At 40.7% G+C, this 20,561-nt stretch overlaps 1 protein-coding gene across 1 annotated transcript in view; it reads left to right on the top strand.

The window, feature by feature from the left end:
* Window positions 1–20,561, top strand: part of adcy8 (adenylate cyclase 8 (brain)) — a 126,854-nt gene that overhangs the window by 55,772 nt on the left and 50,521 nt on the right. Inside the window, exons 3-6 of the mRNA XM_071545705.1 lie at window positions 8,114–8,244; window positions 10,284–10,395; window positions 12,035–12,162; window positions 18,384–18,542. Coding sequence (XP_071401806.1) covers window positions 8,114–8,244; window positions 10,284–10,395; window positions 12,035–12,162; window positions 18,384–18,542 — 530 coding nt within the window. The remainder of the gene's footprint in view (window positions 1–8,113; window positions 8,245–10,283; window positions 10,396–12,034; window positions 12,163–18,383; window positions 18,543–20,561) is intronic.

Genomic DNA, 20,561 nt, shown 5'->3' with positions numbered 1-20,561 from the left:
GTGTGTGTGTGTGTGTGTGTGTGTGTGTGTGTGTGTTAGCAGCTTGTTTACTCGGTGGAGTGGATGGTCAGGGTTTGAGAAAGCCACAGAAAGCTTTTACAGCGCAGTGTTTCCTGGAAGGGCCGGCCAAGACGAGCGTGGGCTGGTCCTAATGGAGCGAGCGAGGGAGCGAGGGGCGAGCGAGGGGCAAGCGAGAGAGAGAGCGAGGGGCGAGCGAGAGAGAGAGAGAGAGAGAGCGAGGCCGGCCCGCAGCAGCCGCCGTAATGTGGACAAATGACACACTTTTGTTTTTGTGTGAATCTGCTGCTGAGAACGCAAAGCCACATTTGTTTCAGCAAGGCACAAGGCCACAAGACGGATTCCCTATCTGTCTCTGTCTCATCCTCACTCCCATTACTTTCTTTAACAACTCCTTTCATTTCTTTAAAGGTGAAGCTACTGTGCGTGTAGCATCCTGTCAATAAGTCATTAACTTTGAGACATTACTGTAATTACCGTAAACAAATTAGACCATCAGTGGTCAGCCTGTCAGCCTCCAGCAGCCTCTGCTCTGCATCTCCATTCTCCATTCCTCTCCTCCACCTGGTGGATCTGGAGGGAAATCTGCTGGATCGCTTTATGGCACAAAACAGGAAGAGGTTCTGTTCCTCCAGAGCAAACGGAGATAAAGCTGAAAGAGTTTCTGGCAGCAGATGGTGGAAGGAGGGAAAGGAAGATGGAGAAATCACTTCCAACATGTTGATCCTCTTCAGGGAGAGGGGGGGGCAGGAAGCAACGGGGTTGATGGGAAATGTAGTCTTAATGTGGAGAAACACTAGAACTAACAACACTACTGGTGTGAGATAGAGGAGAACAATCGTCTCCTCCATGCTCTCATTCGTTTACAGTAAATATACCAAGATAGCACTATTAATTTGACAAATTATTAAAAATGTTGGACATATTTGACAATGATGTACTGAAAAACGCTACATGTAGCACCTTAAACAAGTCCTTTCATAAGAACAATTACAACTACTGTAAGTCTGTTGAGCTTTGCTGACGATGTCAACAAACGTCTGAGAAATGCAAATGCAGAGTTTCATTCCAAAATGAAACATCCACAATTTGACAATTTCACTGACTGAATGTATTTCTGACATGAAAGTAAATCCCACTGCTGAATATTGTTTAATATATTAGCCATCTTGAATCCTTAACTTAGAAAATAGCAAGAATCACAGCGGTGGTGCCTGACAGTATTCCTGTGGTCAAATCATACGATGATTATTATAATATCGTCGCTGTCAGGTGAAAACCTCATAACTCTCATTTTGGTGATTTTCAACTTTAATGGATTGATTACATGTTGAGAAAATTGTACAACCCGTAAACTGGAAAAATCTATGGTCACCAAGCTAAAAACAAGGCTGTTTTTCTTTGTTGACATTTTGGAGATATGAGGTTTTCACAATATGCAATATGATAATTCAAAGGTATAAGAATGTCAGCTAAATGCCCAAAGTATAAATGTAATATAATGTAAAATGGTCACTTTTGGGTGTAATGATTCATCTTATAATATGGAGCAATGAGCATAACGGATATTTATTGTTTTGGAATGAAACAGCTCAACTGCACAGGAGGTTATGAATAAGCAATAACTTCAGACTTTACCACTGAATGGACCGAAAAGCTCTTTTGTTGCCGTCTTGAGGTTCACCAGCTCACCTTAAGCGACGAGAAAACACGGCGAAGGAACAAAATGTTCTGTAGTAAAGCCTTAAATTCACGCGGAATGTGAGTGAATGAGATAGAAGCTGTCAGTGAGCTGCTGGCGGACACGGGCCCGGGGCCAACATCAAGCTGCGCTAATGACTTCCAAAGCAAATTTGACATTGAGTCCGCTGGCTCTCAGCTGTCCAAATGAGAGACGATGTCCAGTGGAGCAAACACACTCGCCAGCCCCCGATACTCTCCACGCTGCAAAAAATATTCATCCTGCCAAGTCGTTTACTGTGGGATTAAAACAATAAACAAGCAAAAAATAAATAAATAAATAAAAACACTGCCCCAGGCATGAGTAGAGACACAGTTTGACTTTTGGCTCTTGAAGATAACTGACAGTGGCCCAATCCCAATGCCCCCCCTACAGACTGGGCCCTGAGCCCTCACAGACTTAATTGATGTCATTGACGAGTGTGAGAAGTCATGAGGGCTCGAAATGGTGCAGGGGGAATGGGACAGCACTTTGTGACATCACGTGTTGCCTTGACGACGGCAGACATCACTATCTCCCGTCAATTAATCAGTTTGTAATTTACTCTTTGTTTGCGCTTTTGTCTAAACAGCATTATTAAGCTAAAATGAAAAAAAAGTTGATGAATAATGTTAAATAGCCCATGGTATATGTTTTGTAACATTGGAAAGTTTATACTGTGCTAATGGATGTAGAAAATACTCTTCATTCTACTAGAGGTTAACCTGCACTACATCATTACAATATGTAAAATATGTAAAAAAAAAAAAAAAAAAAGAAAAAAAAAAAGAAAAGAAACAGTAGGAGGTACATTGAAAGCAAACGGTACTTTTACAGTAATAAAGCTTAATGAGCACAAATAAGCACATAAGAAACCCTATATTACATGCTGCTTATATTAGCAGCATCTAACATCCTTCTTAAACCTTTAGGAAAACTTAACTTTCTTTTTTCTCAAATGAGCTGTTTATTCTGTTTTAACGTTGCAGTGTTTTCTCTTTTAACTCGATCTTGCATGTAGTTTCACCCGTTCATTCCTGTTTCTCTCTAAGTTCTTGTTAACTGTTTTTTTTTTTTTTGTGGTTATTTTTCCTTAATTATGTTTTTTTTTTTTTTTTTCTTTTGTATCGGACACGAACGCTATGAACTGTGGGTAATTCCCTCAAGCAAAGTCTTACAGAAATGCGGACTTGCTGAAAAGTCTGCATAAAAGGCCTCATAAAGTCCGCCAGTGAGCCCTCCCGCACTTACCGATTTCACAGTGGGACTGTCCTGAACCCTCGTGTGGACATTGGGATTGGGCCTAAATGAAAAAAAAAACAAAGATCTCACAGGTCCCCCCCCACTTTAAGGCTAAATACAAGACGACTTGCTCAAACAGACATTTTTTGCAGTGCGTCTCCTCCACCAAACCCTGGAGCCTTGGTTGCAGCGCAGCAGTCGAAGCATTAGCAACGCTCCACTGAAATGTTTGTCTGTCTAGACCTGAATTTGGGGATGCTTGGAACACTGCTCTGCTTTCCCACACAGAGACCAGGTCAACACAACACAACAGAGTGCAGCAGTGTGTGTGTGTGTGTGTGTGTGTGTGGCGTGTGGACAGGACAATAGACACACCTGGTCTCTCCGTTACATTTCGGTCATTCAGCTGACGCTCTTCACATTAATGAGCTGCAGCCGTCCGATGAGCTTCAATCCCCCCGATCCCCGGCAACACAAGCAACCGGCAGTGAGCAACACAGGGGGAAAAGCCACAACATGACAATAGATGCAACACCTGTGTGTGTCTGGTTAAGCCAACATTGAATAGATAGGGGTGGGACATAATGCAGTGAGGGAATCGCTCAAAAGACTAAACCGGTGAAATGAGTCAGGGAGAGAAAGGCAGTTTCATTTGATGGGAGGGGTGTGGAGGGGCGGGATTGTTAAAAAATATGACCGTTTTATGGGTTAGAAATTAACATTTATGCCTCCTAGTGCAGCATGAGGTCACCGTGAAAGATCCTGTGTTTTCCAGGAAATAAAAAGTAATGGGAGACTTTAAAACCCGTTTAAATACAGCAACAAAATAAAAGCGTGACGATGCCAGGGAAGTCCTGCCGGCATCGTTTGGTGAAATCACCTAAACGGTTCCCAAAGCTGCTTTAATATGATTTTACTGTGCCATCATATCATATTGTGAAAATGTTGTGCTCATTTGGGCTGCACATCACGTGACCCTGAGGCGTTGGATCAGATAGATAGATAGATAGATAGATAGATAGATAGATAGATAGATAGGTAGGTAGTTAGGTAGGTAGGTAGATAGATAGATAGATAGATAGATAGATAGATAGATAGATAGGTAGGTAGGTAGGTAGGTAGGTAGTTAGGTAGGTAGGTAGGTAGGTAGATAGATAGGTAGGTAGGTAGGTAGGTAGGTAGGTAGGTAGGTAGGTAGGTAGGTAGATAGATAGATAGATAGATAGATAGATAGATAGATAGATAGATAGATAGATAGATAGATAGGTAAGTACTTTATTCATCCCCAAAGGGAAATTAGGGCATTACAGCAACTAATAACAAGACAGTGCAAAATAAAAATTGAGTAACAGAAAAAACAGTAAAAACACAGTACAGTACAATACAATAGGGACACATTCAAGTTAAATACAAGTAACACAGAGCATAAAAACAGTGCAGAAAATAACAGTCAATAAAATAATAATGGATATTTCTGTAATAGAAATAAAACAAACCGTTCTATATAAGAACAAAAAAGTACACTTAACAGAGGAGCGCAGTGTGGAGGGTAAAGAAATAAGAAAGCTGTAAAAAAGACAGGAGCGATGGATGGATCTGATGGGTTTTTTTTTGTCTGAGCACGAGTTCCATTACTGAAGTGCACTTCTCTCCCTCACAGTAATGTTCAGGAGGCTTTTTCAAGCCTTCAGATAACTGAGACGAGGATGGTGCACTTCCCACAGATCACCTGTCAATCAAACAGTGTGGGCGGAGCTTGGATTCTCTGTTGATGCAGTTTGAGCTTTTCTTTTCTCTGTCTGTTCAGCACATGGTGGCTATCGCTGCTCATGCTAACTACCCAGTTCTTCTTCTTCTGTTTATTTATCCAATAAGGAAAAAAGACTATTACTTTACTACTTGAATAGAGTGTGTCTCGTCCATTCAGATTTTCCCAGACAGGGATTCGAACCAGCAGCCGTCCGTCCACAAACTGGCTTCTCTTCATATAATCGATGCTGCCATCATGTCTCTGCTTTATAGTGAAACTCACATTTCTATCAGAGGAGCAGGAGTGCTGCAGTAACATGATCAGCTCAGGCTGTGTTTCATTCAGTGTGCAGAGATAGATGTGTGTGTGTGTGTGTGTGTGTGTGTTTTAGAGAATAGTGAATGGGACGGCGGATGCAGGCTCTCTCTCTCTCTCTCTCTCTCTGTTGTTCTCTCTCTGTGTGTCTCTCGCCCACCTCTCCCCTCTCTCTCTCTCTCTCTCTCCTCTTGCTCTCTCCACTTGTGCTGGAGGTTTTAAGAGGCTCTCCAGAGCACTCAGGCTCAGGGCTTCACACCGCAGTCGACAGGAAATTGGAGGCCGGCGTGTATGCTGCGCTGCCCCCGGACCAACAGGCTGATGTGTAGCGTGAGGCTGAGAGACACTGACGGAAAAAACAAACTGCGATTATTTGACAGAATATTGCAATTGCGATTTAAACCCGCTGATTCATATCATCACAAGTTTTTCTCATCATAACATCATACTATAAAGCAGGGAATCTCTGTCTGTATGTGTGTCCTTCGCATATCTCGAGAACCGCTCGTCCGATCTTCTTCACACAGTGTGGGATTGGACACGCGACACGTTCAATATTAATAAACTTTGAATAAACTCCGCTCTGTGTAGCAGCGGGGCTCAAAGCAAGCGACTGGAAGGGACTGGAAGTGTCGAGTGTGAAGTTGTTTGGATGAGCGGTTCTCGAGAAAGTTGCAAGCAGCAATACAGGAGGCCAAGCGATCGGCCCGTTCCGAACAGGCATGTTTTGAACGGGCACTGCACTAGTTTTTTATAACTTTAAAATTGTTTAAAGAAAAGTGATTCTGTTAAAAAAAAACAAATAGATAATAGATAATAGATAATAATAGTGAGTGTGCAGGATTTACTGAGTTTGAGTCTGATGAAAGGTTTTGATTCATGGACCAAAGATTACCGAAACTGGATTTATGTGCATCATTGACAGAAAAAGAAAAGTACAAGGCATCAGATTACTTCCAAAAAAAAACATGGAAGACATTTCCACTTGTTGTTGAAAACGTTCGATCTTTTCCTCTCTCGTCCCCTTGGTGGAGTCATTCCTATGTTCCCAGGGTCCCATGTTCCCCAGTTCTAGGGTTAGGGTTAGGGTTAGGGTTAGAGACCTTCAAAATCAAATAAAATGATAACCATTGGTTTTGTTGTGTTTATATAGCTGTTTTGAAGCCTTTTTCCAATAAAAAAAAACTGGATAATGTTTATGAAATATTTTAACTTGAAACAGGTCAAATTTGAAAACACAATAGGAGGGTTAATGTGTGTTAACAAAATATTGAACTGGGGAACATAGGACCTTGGGAACTTAGGACCCTGGGAACTTAGGGCCTGGGAACATAGGACCTTAGGAACTTAGGACCCTGGGAACATAGGACCCTGGGAACATAGGACCCTGGGAACATAGGACCTTGGGAACATTAGGACCCTGGGAACATAGCACCCTGGGAACATAGGACCTTGGGAACTTAGGACCCTGGGAACATAGGACCCTGGGAACTTAGGACCCTGGGAACATAGGACCTTGGGAACTTAGGACCCTGGGAACATAGGGCCCTGGGAACATAGGACCTTGGGAACATAGGATCCTTGGAACATAGGACCTTGGGAACATTAGAACCCTGGGAACATAGGACCCTGGGAACATAGCACCTTGGGAACTTAGGACCCTGGGAACATAGGACCCTGGGAACTTAGTACCCTGGGAACATAGGGCCCTGGGAACATAGGACCTTGGGAACTTAGGACCCTGGGAACATAGGACCCTGGGAACATAGGACCCTGGGAACTTAGGACCTTGGGAACTTAGGACCCTGGGAACATAGGACCCTGGGAACATAGGACCTTGGGAACATAGGATCCTTGGAACATAGGACCCTGGGAACATAGGACCTTGGGAACATAGGACCTTGGGAACATAGGACCCTGGGAACATAGGATCCTTGGAACATAGGACCCTGGGAACATAGGACCCTGGGAACATAGGACCCTGGGAACATAGGACCTTGGGAACATAGGACCCTGGGAACATAGGATCCTTGGAACATAGGACCTTGGGAACATTAGAACCCTGGGAACATAGGACCCTGGGAACATAGGACCCTGGGAACATAGGATCCTTGGAACATAGGATCCTTGGAACATAGGACCTTGGGAACATTAGAACCCTGGGAACATAGGACCCTGGGAACATAGGACCCTGGGAACATAGGACCCTGGGAACATAGGACCTTGGGAACATAGGACCCTGGGAACATAGGATCCTTGGAACATAGGACCTTGGGAACATTAGAACCCTGGGAACATAGGACCCTGGGAACATAGGACCCTGGGAACATAGGATCCTTGGAACATAGGATCCTTGGAACATAGGACCTTGGGAACATTAGAACCCTGGGAACATAGGACCCTGGGAACATAGGACCCTGGGAACATAGGATTTCTGGGTGTTGAAGCGTTAATATAAACCAGCACTGGTTTCAGTATAATCAGTGTCTGAAGGTGGCAACTGCTTGGCTCCCTGCAGGTCCTCCAGGCCAAAAGTACTGAGGGCCGCTGGAACGTTCCGGCTTCAGATCTGTTTCTGCTGCTGCCAAGTGGCGGAGCGTCAGAACACGCCGACTCGGCAGATTGTCTGTGTTGTTTTTCTGAGCGGCCTGAGGAGCTTAGGCTGGCAGAGCCTCCATCGTCTTCTAAATCATTTCTTACAGACAGGCTTTTACGTAATTCGTTTTTTTTTTTTAAATCTTTTTGCTTGTTTAATTCTAAGTTTTTAACATCGTGTCTGACATTTTTATTTGTTTTGATGGTTTATCTTGTGTTTTTTTTTTTAGAACATTTAACTCTGAAAAGTGTTGAAAAGTGTTACACATGTAAAGTTTATTACTGAGTTTATTTTCTATTTCAAAATTCCACTTCCACGTTGATAAGTTGAAGTTGAAGGTTATTTCTCAATAAAATATTGAAATAAGTGATTATCTCCTTCTCTTTCTCTGTCTTTTTTGCTGTTATATGACTGATCTCTTGCAAGATTTTCCGATTTTTGAATAAGACTTTTTCTTTTTTTTCTCCCACAGGAAAGACTGGTGTTATCAGTCCTGCCACGTTTTGTAGTTTTGGAAATGATCAACGACATGACAAATGTAGAGGACGAACACCTCCAGCATCAGTTTCACAGAATCTACATCCACCGCTATGAGAATGTCAGGTGAGACCGCCATTCTGGTTCCAGGTTTGGTTTTGGTTCAGCCTTCATTTATGCAGGGAAACTTTTGTCTAGCATTCATATGGTTCCACACATTTTCACCACAGTCTTGTATTGCAGTTTGAGGATGAAGTGCCTTGCTCAATGGCACTTTGATGGTAGTTTTTGATGGAGAGGAGAGCGTTACAGCAGATCTTCAGAGAGCTTCATCAATCAATTTAATTGAATTTAATGAAATTCTGTAAAATTCCATGTTTTTTTTTTCCTGCCACATAGCTGAGATCTCATATCTTAGGAAGAGCATGATGTCTTAAAATGCAGATAAAGAATCCCACCATGAGATGATTACATGAAGGAGACACGACTAGAAACAGGGAGTGGTTTGATATTGAAATAACTCTGTGGAAAGTTATCTAACCTTTTCAAGAGCTGTCCAGTTCCTGCTGTCATGGTGGAGGAATGTAATCTTCAAGTAATTCATGTCCACAACACATAATCTGTGCTCCATAGTTTGTGCTCATTTCACAATATTTTATGAGACTGTTTTTGTGCGTTCATGTGCTATCGGATATATCGGGAAAACAAATTTCCTACTTGGAAATTTCATTGTGCCAGGTGATGTCACCCTCTATAGAGTACAACAGGTGGTGACATCACCTGGCACCAAAGATCAGCCAATAGCAGAAGGCCAGTTCAGTACCCTACTTTTCACCATTAAATGTCAGGCTTCATCACAGATTTGGGTTTGGGGTTTAGTTACTCTTTAAATGAACTTGTTAAGCTGCAGGACCAGGTTTGTTTATTGCATCTCTTCTGGGGGTGATTAAATTCATTTTTCAGAGTTTTTAAACACAATTTGCTTGTTATCATCAATTTAGACAACAGAATTATGTATCACGATATCACAATATCATCATATCATTACGATATGATTCCGCTGAGAGAAGATAAGCGATAATATTGAATTATCACCCAGCACTACCACAGATCACAAGCTGATGTTTCTTACATCTCTTCTGGGTTTGATTTTCTGACAAAATAGCATGTGAAAGCAGCCGTTTAGCAGCTAATTACCTGTGATGGGCGGAGTCTATCTGATAAACCAATAACAAAAACCTGCCCCCCCACCCCCACCCCCACCCCACCCCCAGCCTAGTTTAATAGCACAAGGAACATCAAAGGGAAATCAGATCCTGAGTAAGGGTAAATGCATAATTAGCCGCCTTATCAGCAGCTGCAGCACTTTTCAGCAGGCGAGTTTGAATTTCACCTTCAGTTGATAGACATCAGGTCTGTTTACCGAGGGTCCAGCTGATACCACCGGCCTCAACATGGCTCTGCACCATAATATGTCTGGGGAGCTTTCTCAGATCAAGTTTCTAATTAGTGATGTTGATCTTCAGAAACCTCTTCATGAGAGATTTGAGCGAGGGTGTATTCAAGAGAGAGAGAGAGAGAGAGAGAGAGAGGGGGGGGGGGGGGGAATGCACAAAGATACAAGAATTTCACAATCAGAATCACTTTATTCACTTTAGTACAGTAAATGCACAGGAATCTGTCTTGGAGAAACTGGTGTAGAGGCTGACTGACAGCTCACAGTGTTTCGCGGTGCATTCTGCACTGTGCAGGAAATTAAACAGACAGTATTTTCAGTATTAAATTTTCTGTATTTTTGTGTGCACTTTATGTTCTGTGCTCTTTTGTCCTCTTTCCTTTTATCTGCTTTTAATTTCCTATCTGTTTCTAACTTGCCTTTTGTTTTATTTCTTTTTGTAAAGCACTTTGTAACACTTTGTTTTGAGGAGTGTTGTATAAACAGTTTTACTTTACTTACTTATTTTCAATATTCAGTATTTTCAGAGTGTTTCAGGTCAGTATTTTCTGAGATGCAGTGTGTGTGTGATCTGTGTATTTCACCTGATGCAATCGTACAAAATCTCAATGTTATTGATGTTTTCTTGTTATGTGTTTTCTTGGAGTTGATAGAATTGTTTCAAAGAGCTGACCTGGATATTAATGTGACATTTCCGTATTTTATTCAGCATTCTTTTCGCAGACGTTAAAGGCTTCACAAACCTCTCCACGACACTGTCGGCGCAGGAGCTGGTGCGAATGTTGAATGAGCTGTTTGCACGCTTCGACCGCCTCGCCCACGTGAGTTCACTTCGCTTCCGAGTCGCTTTTACGTCCCACTTTGTCCCCAGGTGCTGCGTGTCGCATTTTAACATCAACAAATCATTACCACATTCATTTTGAGATGCTAGTGTAATTGCCGTAAACAAATGCAGAGAAGCCTGTCAGCCTCCAGCAGCCTCTACTCTGCATCCTCCATTGTTTCTCCTTCACCTGGTGGATCTGGAGGGAAATCTGCTGGATCGCTTTACGGCACAAAACAGGAAGAGGTTCTGTTCTTCCAGAGCAAACGGAGCTAAAGCTGTAGGGGAAAAAATGAGTCTCACCCTTGTGGGTCAAAATGAATGAGCAAAGGTTCAAGAGTCTTCCGTGGATTCTTTATTCAGACATGCATGGTTCAGTTCAGTGTTACAGATAAGCATATAACAAAGAAGTGACAAAGAAAGGAGTGGAGAGGATTCACTTACATAGATTAGAGTAAACAAAATCATAAATCTTGACACAGAGCCAAACCCACAGGTTCAGATTCCTTGAGACAAAGCCAACCAACTTAACCTAATATGGAAACAGGTATGGATAGCATAAACTATATACTATACCTATAAGAACACTCAAAACCACTCATAACCATATATAGCACACGTGCACGCATACATGCAATGATTACCTTAAAAAAAGACACTACTCTGAGAACAAAGAACAACAGAACAGAGTGTGTTATTCATATTAAAAAAAACACAGTATTGATCTTATTTCTTACAAAGCTTTCAGAGTTTCTGGCAGCAGATGGTGGAAAGAGGGAAAGGAAGATAAAGAAATCACTTCCAACATGTTGATCCTCTTCAGGGAGGGGGAGGAGGAGGGCAGGAAGCAACGGGGCTGATGGGAAATGTAGTCTTAATGTGGAGAAACATTAGAACTAACAATACTACTGCTGTGAGATAGAGGCGACTCTACCAATTTAGCACTATTAATTTGACAATGATATATTGATGTTTATAAATGTTACTCTTAGCATCCTGAAATCTATCTATCTATCTATCTATCTATCTATCTATCTGTCTATCTATCTACCTGTTTTTGTCCAAATTTTGTTTCATGTTAGGACAGTTGACTTCTTCAAAGCTTCTTCACAATAACAACTAATTAGAAAGCGTACTTTCCTTCTAGACTGTTCATTTTCTATTAATCTTACAGAAAAATTAATTCTGGTAAACGTAGATCAGATACGACAGATGTCCTGGTTGACTCGGCGCACAGCTGATTTTTCAAAACCCATGAAAGCTGAAGTCAAATCAATATTTATTTCAAAACAATGGAGTCTCTGTCTGAGACTGTGTTCAGACCGTCATGCTTGGCCAGTCTGAAGATTTAACCAAACTGAAATGCATTTGTTCCCAGTATACTGTTCCTCATTGTGTTGAAGCCTTTGAGACTGCAAGACAGAATCATCTGTCAAGTCGATGCATCAGTCCAGACAGACTTTTTATGTAACTTGTTATGACCTCATTTAGTCGCCCTGTATTTGCCCGTTATATTCTCCTGTCCGGCATTTTCTTGTCTTATTCACTTTCATTTGTAGCATAAATAAAGCTTCTCATAATAGATGCTGCTGCAGTAGACGGTCAGTATGTCACCTGTCACCTGCTGTGTGTTGCAGGAGCATCACTGTCTTCGTATTAAGATCCTGGGAGACTGTTACTACTGTGTGTCCGGCCTGCCAGAGCCCAGACAAGACCACGCCCACTGCTGTGTGGAGATGGGCCTCAGCATGATCAAGACCATAAGGTACTATGGTTTATCATCATCATTATTATAATAATTATTATTATTATTATTATTATTGTTATTATTACCAGTTTTATTAGTGGTGGTAGTCGGAGGTGCAGTGAAAGTAGTAGTAGTTTTAGTGGTACCTGTAATTGTAGTAGAAGTAGTAGTGGTGTGGTGAAAGTGCTAATAATAGTAGTATTAGTTGTGGTAGTAGTAGTAATAGTGGTAGTAGTAGGAGTACTAGCAATAGTAGTAGTACTAGTAGTAGTAGTAGTAGTAGCAGTAACAGTTGTAGTAGTATTAGTGGTACCTGTAGTAGTAGTAGTAGTGGTAGTACTAGTTGTAGTAGTAGTACTAATACTAGTGGTAGTAGCAGCAATTGTAGTAGTAGCGGTAACAGTAGTAGTAGTTTTAGTGGTACTTGTAATTGCAGTAGAAGTAGTAGTGGTGTGGTGAAAGTGCTAATGATAGTAGTACTAGTTGTGGTAGTAGTAGTAATAGTGGTAGTATTAGTTGTAGGAGTACTAGCAATAGTAGTAGTAGTAGTAGTAGTAGCAGTAACAGTTGTAGTAATATTAGTGGTACCTGTAGTAGTAGTAGTAGTAGTAGTAGTAGTAGTAGCAGTATGGTGGTAGTGGTAATAATAGTACTAGTTGTGGTAGTAGTACTAATACTAGTGGTATTAGCAGCAATTGTAGTAGTAACGGTAACAGTAGTAGTAGTATTAGTGGTACCTATAGTAGTAGTAGTAGCAGTAGTGTGGTGGTAGTGGTAATAATAGTAGTACTAGTTGTGGTACTAATAGTAATACTAGTAGTAGTAGCAGTAGTATTAGTAGTAGGAGTAGTAGCAAAGAAGTGCTGGTACTAGTAGGAGTAGTAGTAGTGGTAACAGTAGTACATTAAAACTACAACCAATAATACCATCACAGATCATGACTCTGATCAGCTGTGGGATCAGCCTCCATGTTCCTGTCTCGTACCTTCAGGTTTCAGACAGCAGTGTGTTATCTGCAGGTCATCATGTGGCAGAAGGGCTGTGATGTTAAAACAATTTCCCTTGCAAGAATCTGCTCCTGGCTGTATTTCACAGCTAATGCTTTACAGGGAGCCACCATATCATAAAACTGTGTATCATAAAACTGTATCACTGAGGTACGAGGAAAGAAACACTCATTTTCTCATTAACGGCAGCACACACTGCAAAAAATGACAAGATGTTTTAGTCAAATTCTCTCTCTGCACTGTCAGATAATCTTGTTGGTTTCAATAAATTTCACTTCATTCATGCCAATATGACTTCTTTCAAAAAATCATCCTAAAACAATGAAGAAAATCTGGAAACAAGAAACTTTCTCCAAGACAATTTCACTTTTACCAAGTAAATGTCCTGAAACAAGTTACATGCAATTTGTTGAAACCAATAAGATGATTTCACAAAAAAAATCCTAAAATAAGCTTGATAAAACAAGTCTATCAGTTTTTGCAGTGTATTTTTGAAATTATACAATGGGGTTTTAACAGTTTTCACAAGCCAGTGAATAGTGACTCATAGCTGAACACATAATGTAATCTTCAATTCAAGTAAGAGAGAAAAAAAAATAGTGTTCATGTTTTTACCGACAGCTGCAGCAAAGTCTCCAGTCTCTCCACACACTCTTGGCTTGTGACAGGATCTCTCTCTCTTTTTTTTTGTCTTATTGACTCCATTTTGTCTGCTTCCTCACAGACTTTGTGCTTTTGAAGCCCGAGGCGTTTCCATTCAGATTATCAAACCTATCTCCTGTGTTGGCGGTGGCGTTTTGCCCCGTCACATCGCTCACAGAGAGAGAGAGAGACGAGGGAACAGAGGGATTAGTGATGGATAAACTGAGATTTGTGCTGTATACTATTAAGTCTACAGTATGTACAGTACAGACATGATCTTTGTGTAAGCCTCACTTTTTACTGTAAGCCTCCTGCACTGTTCCTGCTCCGTTTCTTCTTCTGTAAGCTAAAAAACAAGTTCCTAATATCAAAAATTGCCTCTTTTTTTGGAGAGCCTGCTGGTTTGACAGACAAGAGCGTTCTGTTTTTTTCTACTTTACATTTGAGAAACAGCTGCAGTGCGAAGGCATGATAAATTCAGGAGAGGAGATTTCTATAATGATGAGTGACAGAGAAAGAGCGAGAGAGAGAGAGAGAGAGAGAGAGAGAGAGAGAGAGAGAAAGAGAGAGAGAGAGAGAGAGCCGGGGGTGAACAGACCAGCTGGTGATCACCAACAATCACCAAAAATGTAGTATTAGTATTAACATGTTTTCTGTTTGGGGAAAGGAAATGTTTGGATGTAACTTACATGTCTGATGCTATTTTTTTGTTGTGTATGCCAGTGGTTCTCAACGTGGGGTCCGGGGACCACCAGGGGTCCTTGAGGGGGTTCCAGGGGGTCCCCAGCAAATGGATGAATTGTTAAACTTCAGCATTATTTCATTTACAAGAAGTTAACACAATTAGAGAATGTAGAAGAAAAGACTGTTTTGATCATAGTTTCACTGTTATCTCTCTACCTGCAATACAGACAGTCATGCAATTCTTGGCAAATCATATCTAACAATAGAAATATTCTCAGATTTGGGTCTGAGAGACAAAATCTCATCAAATGGGGGTCCATGGTCCTAATGTGGACTAAATTAGGGGTCCTTGATATGAAAAAGGTTGAGAATCACTGGTGTATGCCGTTAATTTATATCATAATATGAGCGTTAAGGCTGCAAAAGCAAGTGAAAAGGTGGATAAACCCTCAGTATGACAAGAGAGAGAGGTGTGTGTGTGTGTGTGTGTGTGTGTGTGTGTGTGTGTGTGTATGTGTGTGTGTGTGTGTGTGTCCTGCGGAAGTGTCCTTAAGCAAGACACTGATAAGAGTCGTGCTAATTACTGCCGAACACAAAACCTTAACGACGGCAGCTCTCTCCAATTTACTGCCTGATTTATTAACGCCACTTATGCAAATCAGGTCAGTCGTCATTTTCCAATCAGAACACCTGAGGCTGAGTGTGTGTGAAGCGTCTGACAGGCCGGGTCACACTGTCCAGCTGGGGGAGGAGGAGCTGAGCTGGGTTCCCCTTCGTTTTTTTTTTATTTCATCAAGCAGTGATAATATGATATGACTTCAAAATCTATAATTTCTTTTAATCTCATCGTCTGACATTTGAAAACTCTGAAAAGGAAAACTCTTATTTCTCTCTGAAACAATAAACCAGCAGCTGGTGATGAAACCATTAGTCAGTTAATCAATTAATCGCTTTAGTCATTTATCAAGTAAAAATCCAAACTGCTTTTCTCCATTTCATATCGTTATAGAATGAAAACTTTGTGGTTTTTGGCTGCTGCTCAGACTGAGGAAGAAATATAAAGAATCTCTTTGGACTCTGAGAGCTTGTGATGGGCATTTGTCATTATTTTTGACATTTTATAGACTAAATTATTAATTCATCAATCGAAAAAAATAACTGATAGATTCATCGATAATGAAAATAGTCGTTAGTTGCAGCTCTACCAGCAGCCATGTCTTTCTCATGGTGAGAATTTAGGAAGTGCTTCTTCTGGGAGTTAAATGCTGTGCGTGTTTTGGTTTAGTAAATCGATGGTAGAGATCCATTTCATTATTCATCTCCTCCTCCACTTTGGCGCACATTTCCACTCCGCAAAATACATATTTATTAGGTCAAAATGCGCAAAAAGCAACCCTTTTGTGTCTCTTCCTCCATGATAAAACCCCCAAAATCAGTGATTCTGTGATCTGTTGCTCCGGTAGAGAAGACTGGAGAATTGTGTTTTTTTTCTCTCTCCATTCACTGCCATTGTCTGGAGGAACAGTCTGAAAATCACTTCTAGCACATAAAGGAACGCTGACAAAGCAGATTCTGTAAAAAAAAAAACTAGTCATGCTGCTGAATGAATCTCTTTCTTTATGTTTATTAAATAAGTGGAACACCGAAATCCGGTCAGAGGAAACTTATGCCGCTGGAACGAAGAAAATAATACATTTACCAATAATTGTAAATAGGCGAAAAAAGGTGGGAGGCAGGAGTTTGACAAAGCAGATTCTGACAATACAGAAAAAAAACGAGTCTCTTACTTTTTTCACCTATTTACAATTATTGATACTATTTTGTTGCACTAATTTTCTTTGTTCCATTGGCATACGTTCATGTTCCTTTATGTGCTAGAAGTGATTTTCAGACTGTTCCTCCAGACAATGGCAGTGAATGGAGAGAGAAAAAAACCCACAATTCTCCAGTCTGCTCTACCGAAGCAACAGATCACAGAATCACTGATTTTGGGGAAGATACACAAGCCAAGAGTTCTACCAGAGTTACACAGCAGATTCTGACAATATAGAAAAAACGAGTCTCTCACTTTTTGCCTATTTACAATTATTGGTAAATGTATTATTTTCTTTGTTCCATCTGCACAAGTTTCCTCTGCTTGAGAAAAGAGAATTCTTCCTGCAGGATCAATAAGTATCTCATCATCATCATCATCATCATCATCATCATCATCATCATCATCATCACAGAGAGTTAACTCCTGACTAGAAGCACCTGTCAGTCTGTGTCCGGCTGTTCTGAAGCATGAAATGAGTCCTCAGGCCGCCTGCACTCACCGCTTTCATAAGCCTCCGTTTGTCTCGGTTATTTGGTATTCAGGCAATTATAGAGTATGAAATGAGAAAAGCAATTTATTAACAAGTGTGAAAAGTCTGCTGGAAAAAAAAAAATTATATTCTCTCTCCCCCTTTCAACGGCACACTGATACGCGGAAAACGCATTGTGTTCATTTCTTGGTGAATTTATGAACGTTGGTTAATGTTATCTGCGCTCTGTTTTGCCAAAGGTCAATTTCATCTAAATTAATTGATTTAATGCCAGCAAGTGCTGAGATTTCACTGAGCGACCACAAACAAGCCCTGCACTGCAAAAAATGACGAGTTGTCCAGTGATTTTATTTTGTTTCCAGACCTATCGAGCTTATTTTGTGATATTTTCAGTCAAATTATCTCAGTGCACTGGCAGATCATCTTGCTGGTTTCAATAAATTCCACTTGATTCACGCCAATATGACTTCTTTCAAGAAATCATCATAAAAGTTTCACTTCATTCACTAAATAAATGTCCTGTCAATTTTTTTTTAAACTTGTCAATGCAGAAAGATGATTTCATAACAAAAAAATCCTAAAATAAGTTTGATAAGTGTGGAGACAAGAGAAAATAACTTAATGTACTAAAACTAAGCAAATCAAAACATTTTCTTTTTTACTACAGCCTCATTACCTTAAAATATACACATTACTACTGTTACTATTTCATTTCAGTCTGCCTAATACATACTTATAGTAGGGAAATTTCAATGTAGCACTAACATCATTATTAGAGGTTAGTACATAAAAACAAGTCCATTATAAGGTTTTATAATTCAGAATTCTGTAATTTTTGTATCTGACCTGCACAGTTTGCTGTATTTCCCCCTGTGTTCTTTCCGTGTTTTATCATTTTCTACATTTTATTTTATACATGCTGAAGCTCTAAACTCTATGAAGACAGGATGGCAGGTGTGTCTCTTTGTAGAAGCTTCTGGCCGGATGCTTGGCAGATAATCTTGCTGGTTCCAATAAATTGTCCTTGATAAGTACCAATGATGATGACTTCTTGTAAGAAATCATCATAAAACAATGAAGAAAATCTGTAAACGAGAAACTTTATCCAAAACAATTTCACTTTTTTACCAAGAAAATGTCCTGAAACAAGTTACATTCAAGGGGTGGGACCAAATAAGTATTTTACTTCTTCCTACTCCATTTCGGACATGGAATATTTATTTATTTATGTTGTTTATTGAGAATTTGTTGAATATGTTTACTGTTTATATACTGTATATATATATTTTTTAACATGTTCGAAATGAATCTATTCTATTCTATTATATACTCCTGGAAAAAAAGTCACATTTGTTGAAACCGGTAAAATTATCTGCCAGTGCAGTGAGATGATGAGTCCTAAAATAAGCCTGGATGAGATAAAATAACTTAAGTCTGTCAGTTTTTTCAGTGTATTTTTGAAAGTACACAATGGGGTTTTTAACAGTTTTCACAAGCCCATGAAAAGAAGAGAGTTGATTTGTACAAAATGATTTTCAGAGAGAGAGTTTTGTGTTTTTTGGGGGGTTTTTTTGTAACTCCTCTCCCTCCTCTCCTCCAGGTACGTCAGGTCGCGGACGAAGCACGACATCGACATGCGGATCGGGATCCACTCGGGCTCGGTGCTGTGCGGCGTGCTGGGCCTCAGGAAGTGGCAGTTCGACGTCTGGTCCTGGGACGTGGACATCGCCAACAAGCTGGAGTCAGGAGGGATCCCGGGGTGAGTCCGCCATCTTGGATTTTAACTGAGCTTTTTATTTATCCAGGGAAGGTTTCCTGAACACAGCTGCTGTTTCTCCAGAACATTTTACATTCACAGTTTCTGTTTTCTGCTTCTTTGATTTCTGCGTTTTTCCTCTCCAAAATAAAAGTTTCAACCAATAGCGAACGTTCTCTGCGATTCAGTTAGGCCCCGCCTCCTGTCAATCAACCCAGTCAAGCCAACAGACAAACCAAAGCCAGACTCTTCCTCCAGCTGTAGTCTGTAAAATGAAACAGAAAATAAAGCTTGATTTTACACAGTTACAGATTTAAACTGCTGCCCTCTTCTACAGCGAGTAACTGGTAATATTAAGACAGAGTTTGTTTCGGAATATTTACTGGAGATGAAGGAAAAATTGCAAATATCTCCTAACATGATAAAAGCTGGAAAACCATCTGCAGTGATGTAAAACAATAAGGGAATGCAGGAAATGAACAAAAACTCAGACTTGAGTCACAATTTTAATTGCATGAGACTTGACTTGATGCATGAAGAGAAGACTTGGGACTCGACTTGACTTGGGTTCTGGTGACTTGGGACTTGACTCTGACTTGTACTCTGATGACTTGAAAAGGTTTCTAAAGTCTTGACTTGAGATCTTGTGTTTGTGTAAATGACTTAGATTGAAAGTGATGAGATTTGTTCCAGCAGATGACTGAATTTAAATTCTGTTTTCTGAATTTGTATGGAATGATTGAATTTATTGAAGTTGAAACTGATTATAGAAATCAAACTCATGATGCTCTTACCAAGTTTTTATCCTATTAAAACCATATTGCATTGAAAAGTCCTAGATATTTAGTTTTCTTTAAGATATTAAATTGATACTGAACTCTTGATTTGTTCTGATTTGACTTGCTGTTCTACATTTAGACTTGAGACTTCAATGACTTGGATTTGACTTGGACTTGACTTGGTAATCTACATTTAGACTTGGAACTTGACTTGAGACTTGTGCCTCAAGACAAGGCTGACATGGGACTCGAGTGAAGTTGACTTGGTCACACCTCTGTGGTTTGGACATTCAACACACACACACACCTGGGAGCTGCCCCGCTCTGAGCCGCTCCACTGGAGTGATTGGGGGATGAAGTGCCTTGCTCAAAGGCAGCGATGCCAGTTGCTGAAGGAGGGAAGAGCTTCCCAAACTCTGCACCTTTTCCCCCTTTACAGACATTAGAAATCTGGGAAAACCCCCGCTGTGTCCGACTGTCCAAACTCCGAAAGCTCAACAGGGAATTAAGTCAAGTCAAATGAAGTTTATATCACTGGTACGAGTCTCAAGCGGCTTCACAGCGCTCACATTATGAAACGCTAAATGAAAACGACACGCTCCAAACTTAGATCCTCAGTGAGAACAAGGAAAAACTCCAAAGGAAAACCTCAGCAGGATAAAAACAGAAGAAACCTTGGGACGGGGAAACACAGAGAGGAATCCCCCTGATGGGAGCTGAGAGCCGGCAGGCAGATATCAAAAGTCGATAACAAATGAAGCATAAACAAAATACACATAATGAACACAATAAGAACAAATTAAGAGAGAATTAGTGAGGACAAATGTGTCAGATCAGCTCTTCAGAAGAAGTGGATCCGGTGTGGATGGCAGATCAAGCAGCAGACGTGTGGAGTCATTACCTCTGGAGATCTGGGAACAAACTGGCAGTTGGCAGGAGCGCTGCAGCAGGAGGTGATGTCATCGCTCCCATCAGCTTGAAATGGTTTCCTGCCAAAATTTCACTTTTTTTTTTTTTATTTTTTATTTTTTTACTGCGGTATTCTGTTTTGGCCTTGAGAGAGTGGGATGGGATTAGACCGCTAACTGCTGATTTTAAATCTCCTGCCAGCATCTGTTGTGGAGTCACACACACACACACACACACACACACACACCCCGACACACACACACACACACACACACACACACACACACCCTCCACTCTTTACTGAACTGAATCGTATAACATGGATGGATGAAGC

The sequence above is a fragment of the Centroberyx affinis genome, unplaced genomic scaffold (assembly GCF_046629955.1).
Source record: "Centroberyx affinis isolate AG114_WGS23_722 - 3 ecotype Tasmania unplaced genomic scaffold, CSIRO-AGI_Caff_v1 ptg005019l_1, whole genome shotgun sequence".
Taxonomy (NCBI): domain Eukaryota; kingdom Metazoa; phylum Chordata; class Actinopteri; order Beryciformes; family Berycidae; genus Centroberyx; species Centroberyx affinis.
Note: the sequence above shows the minus strand (reverse complement) of the source record. Positions and strands in the feature narration are given on the sequence as shown.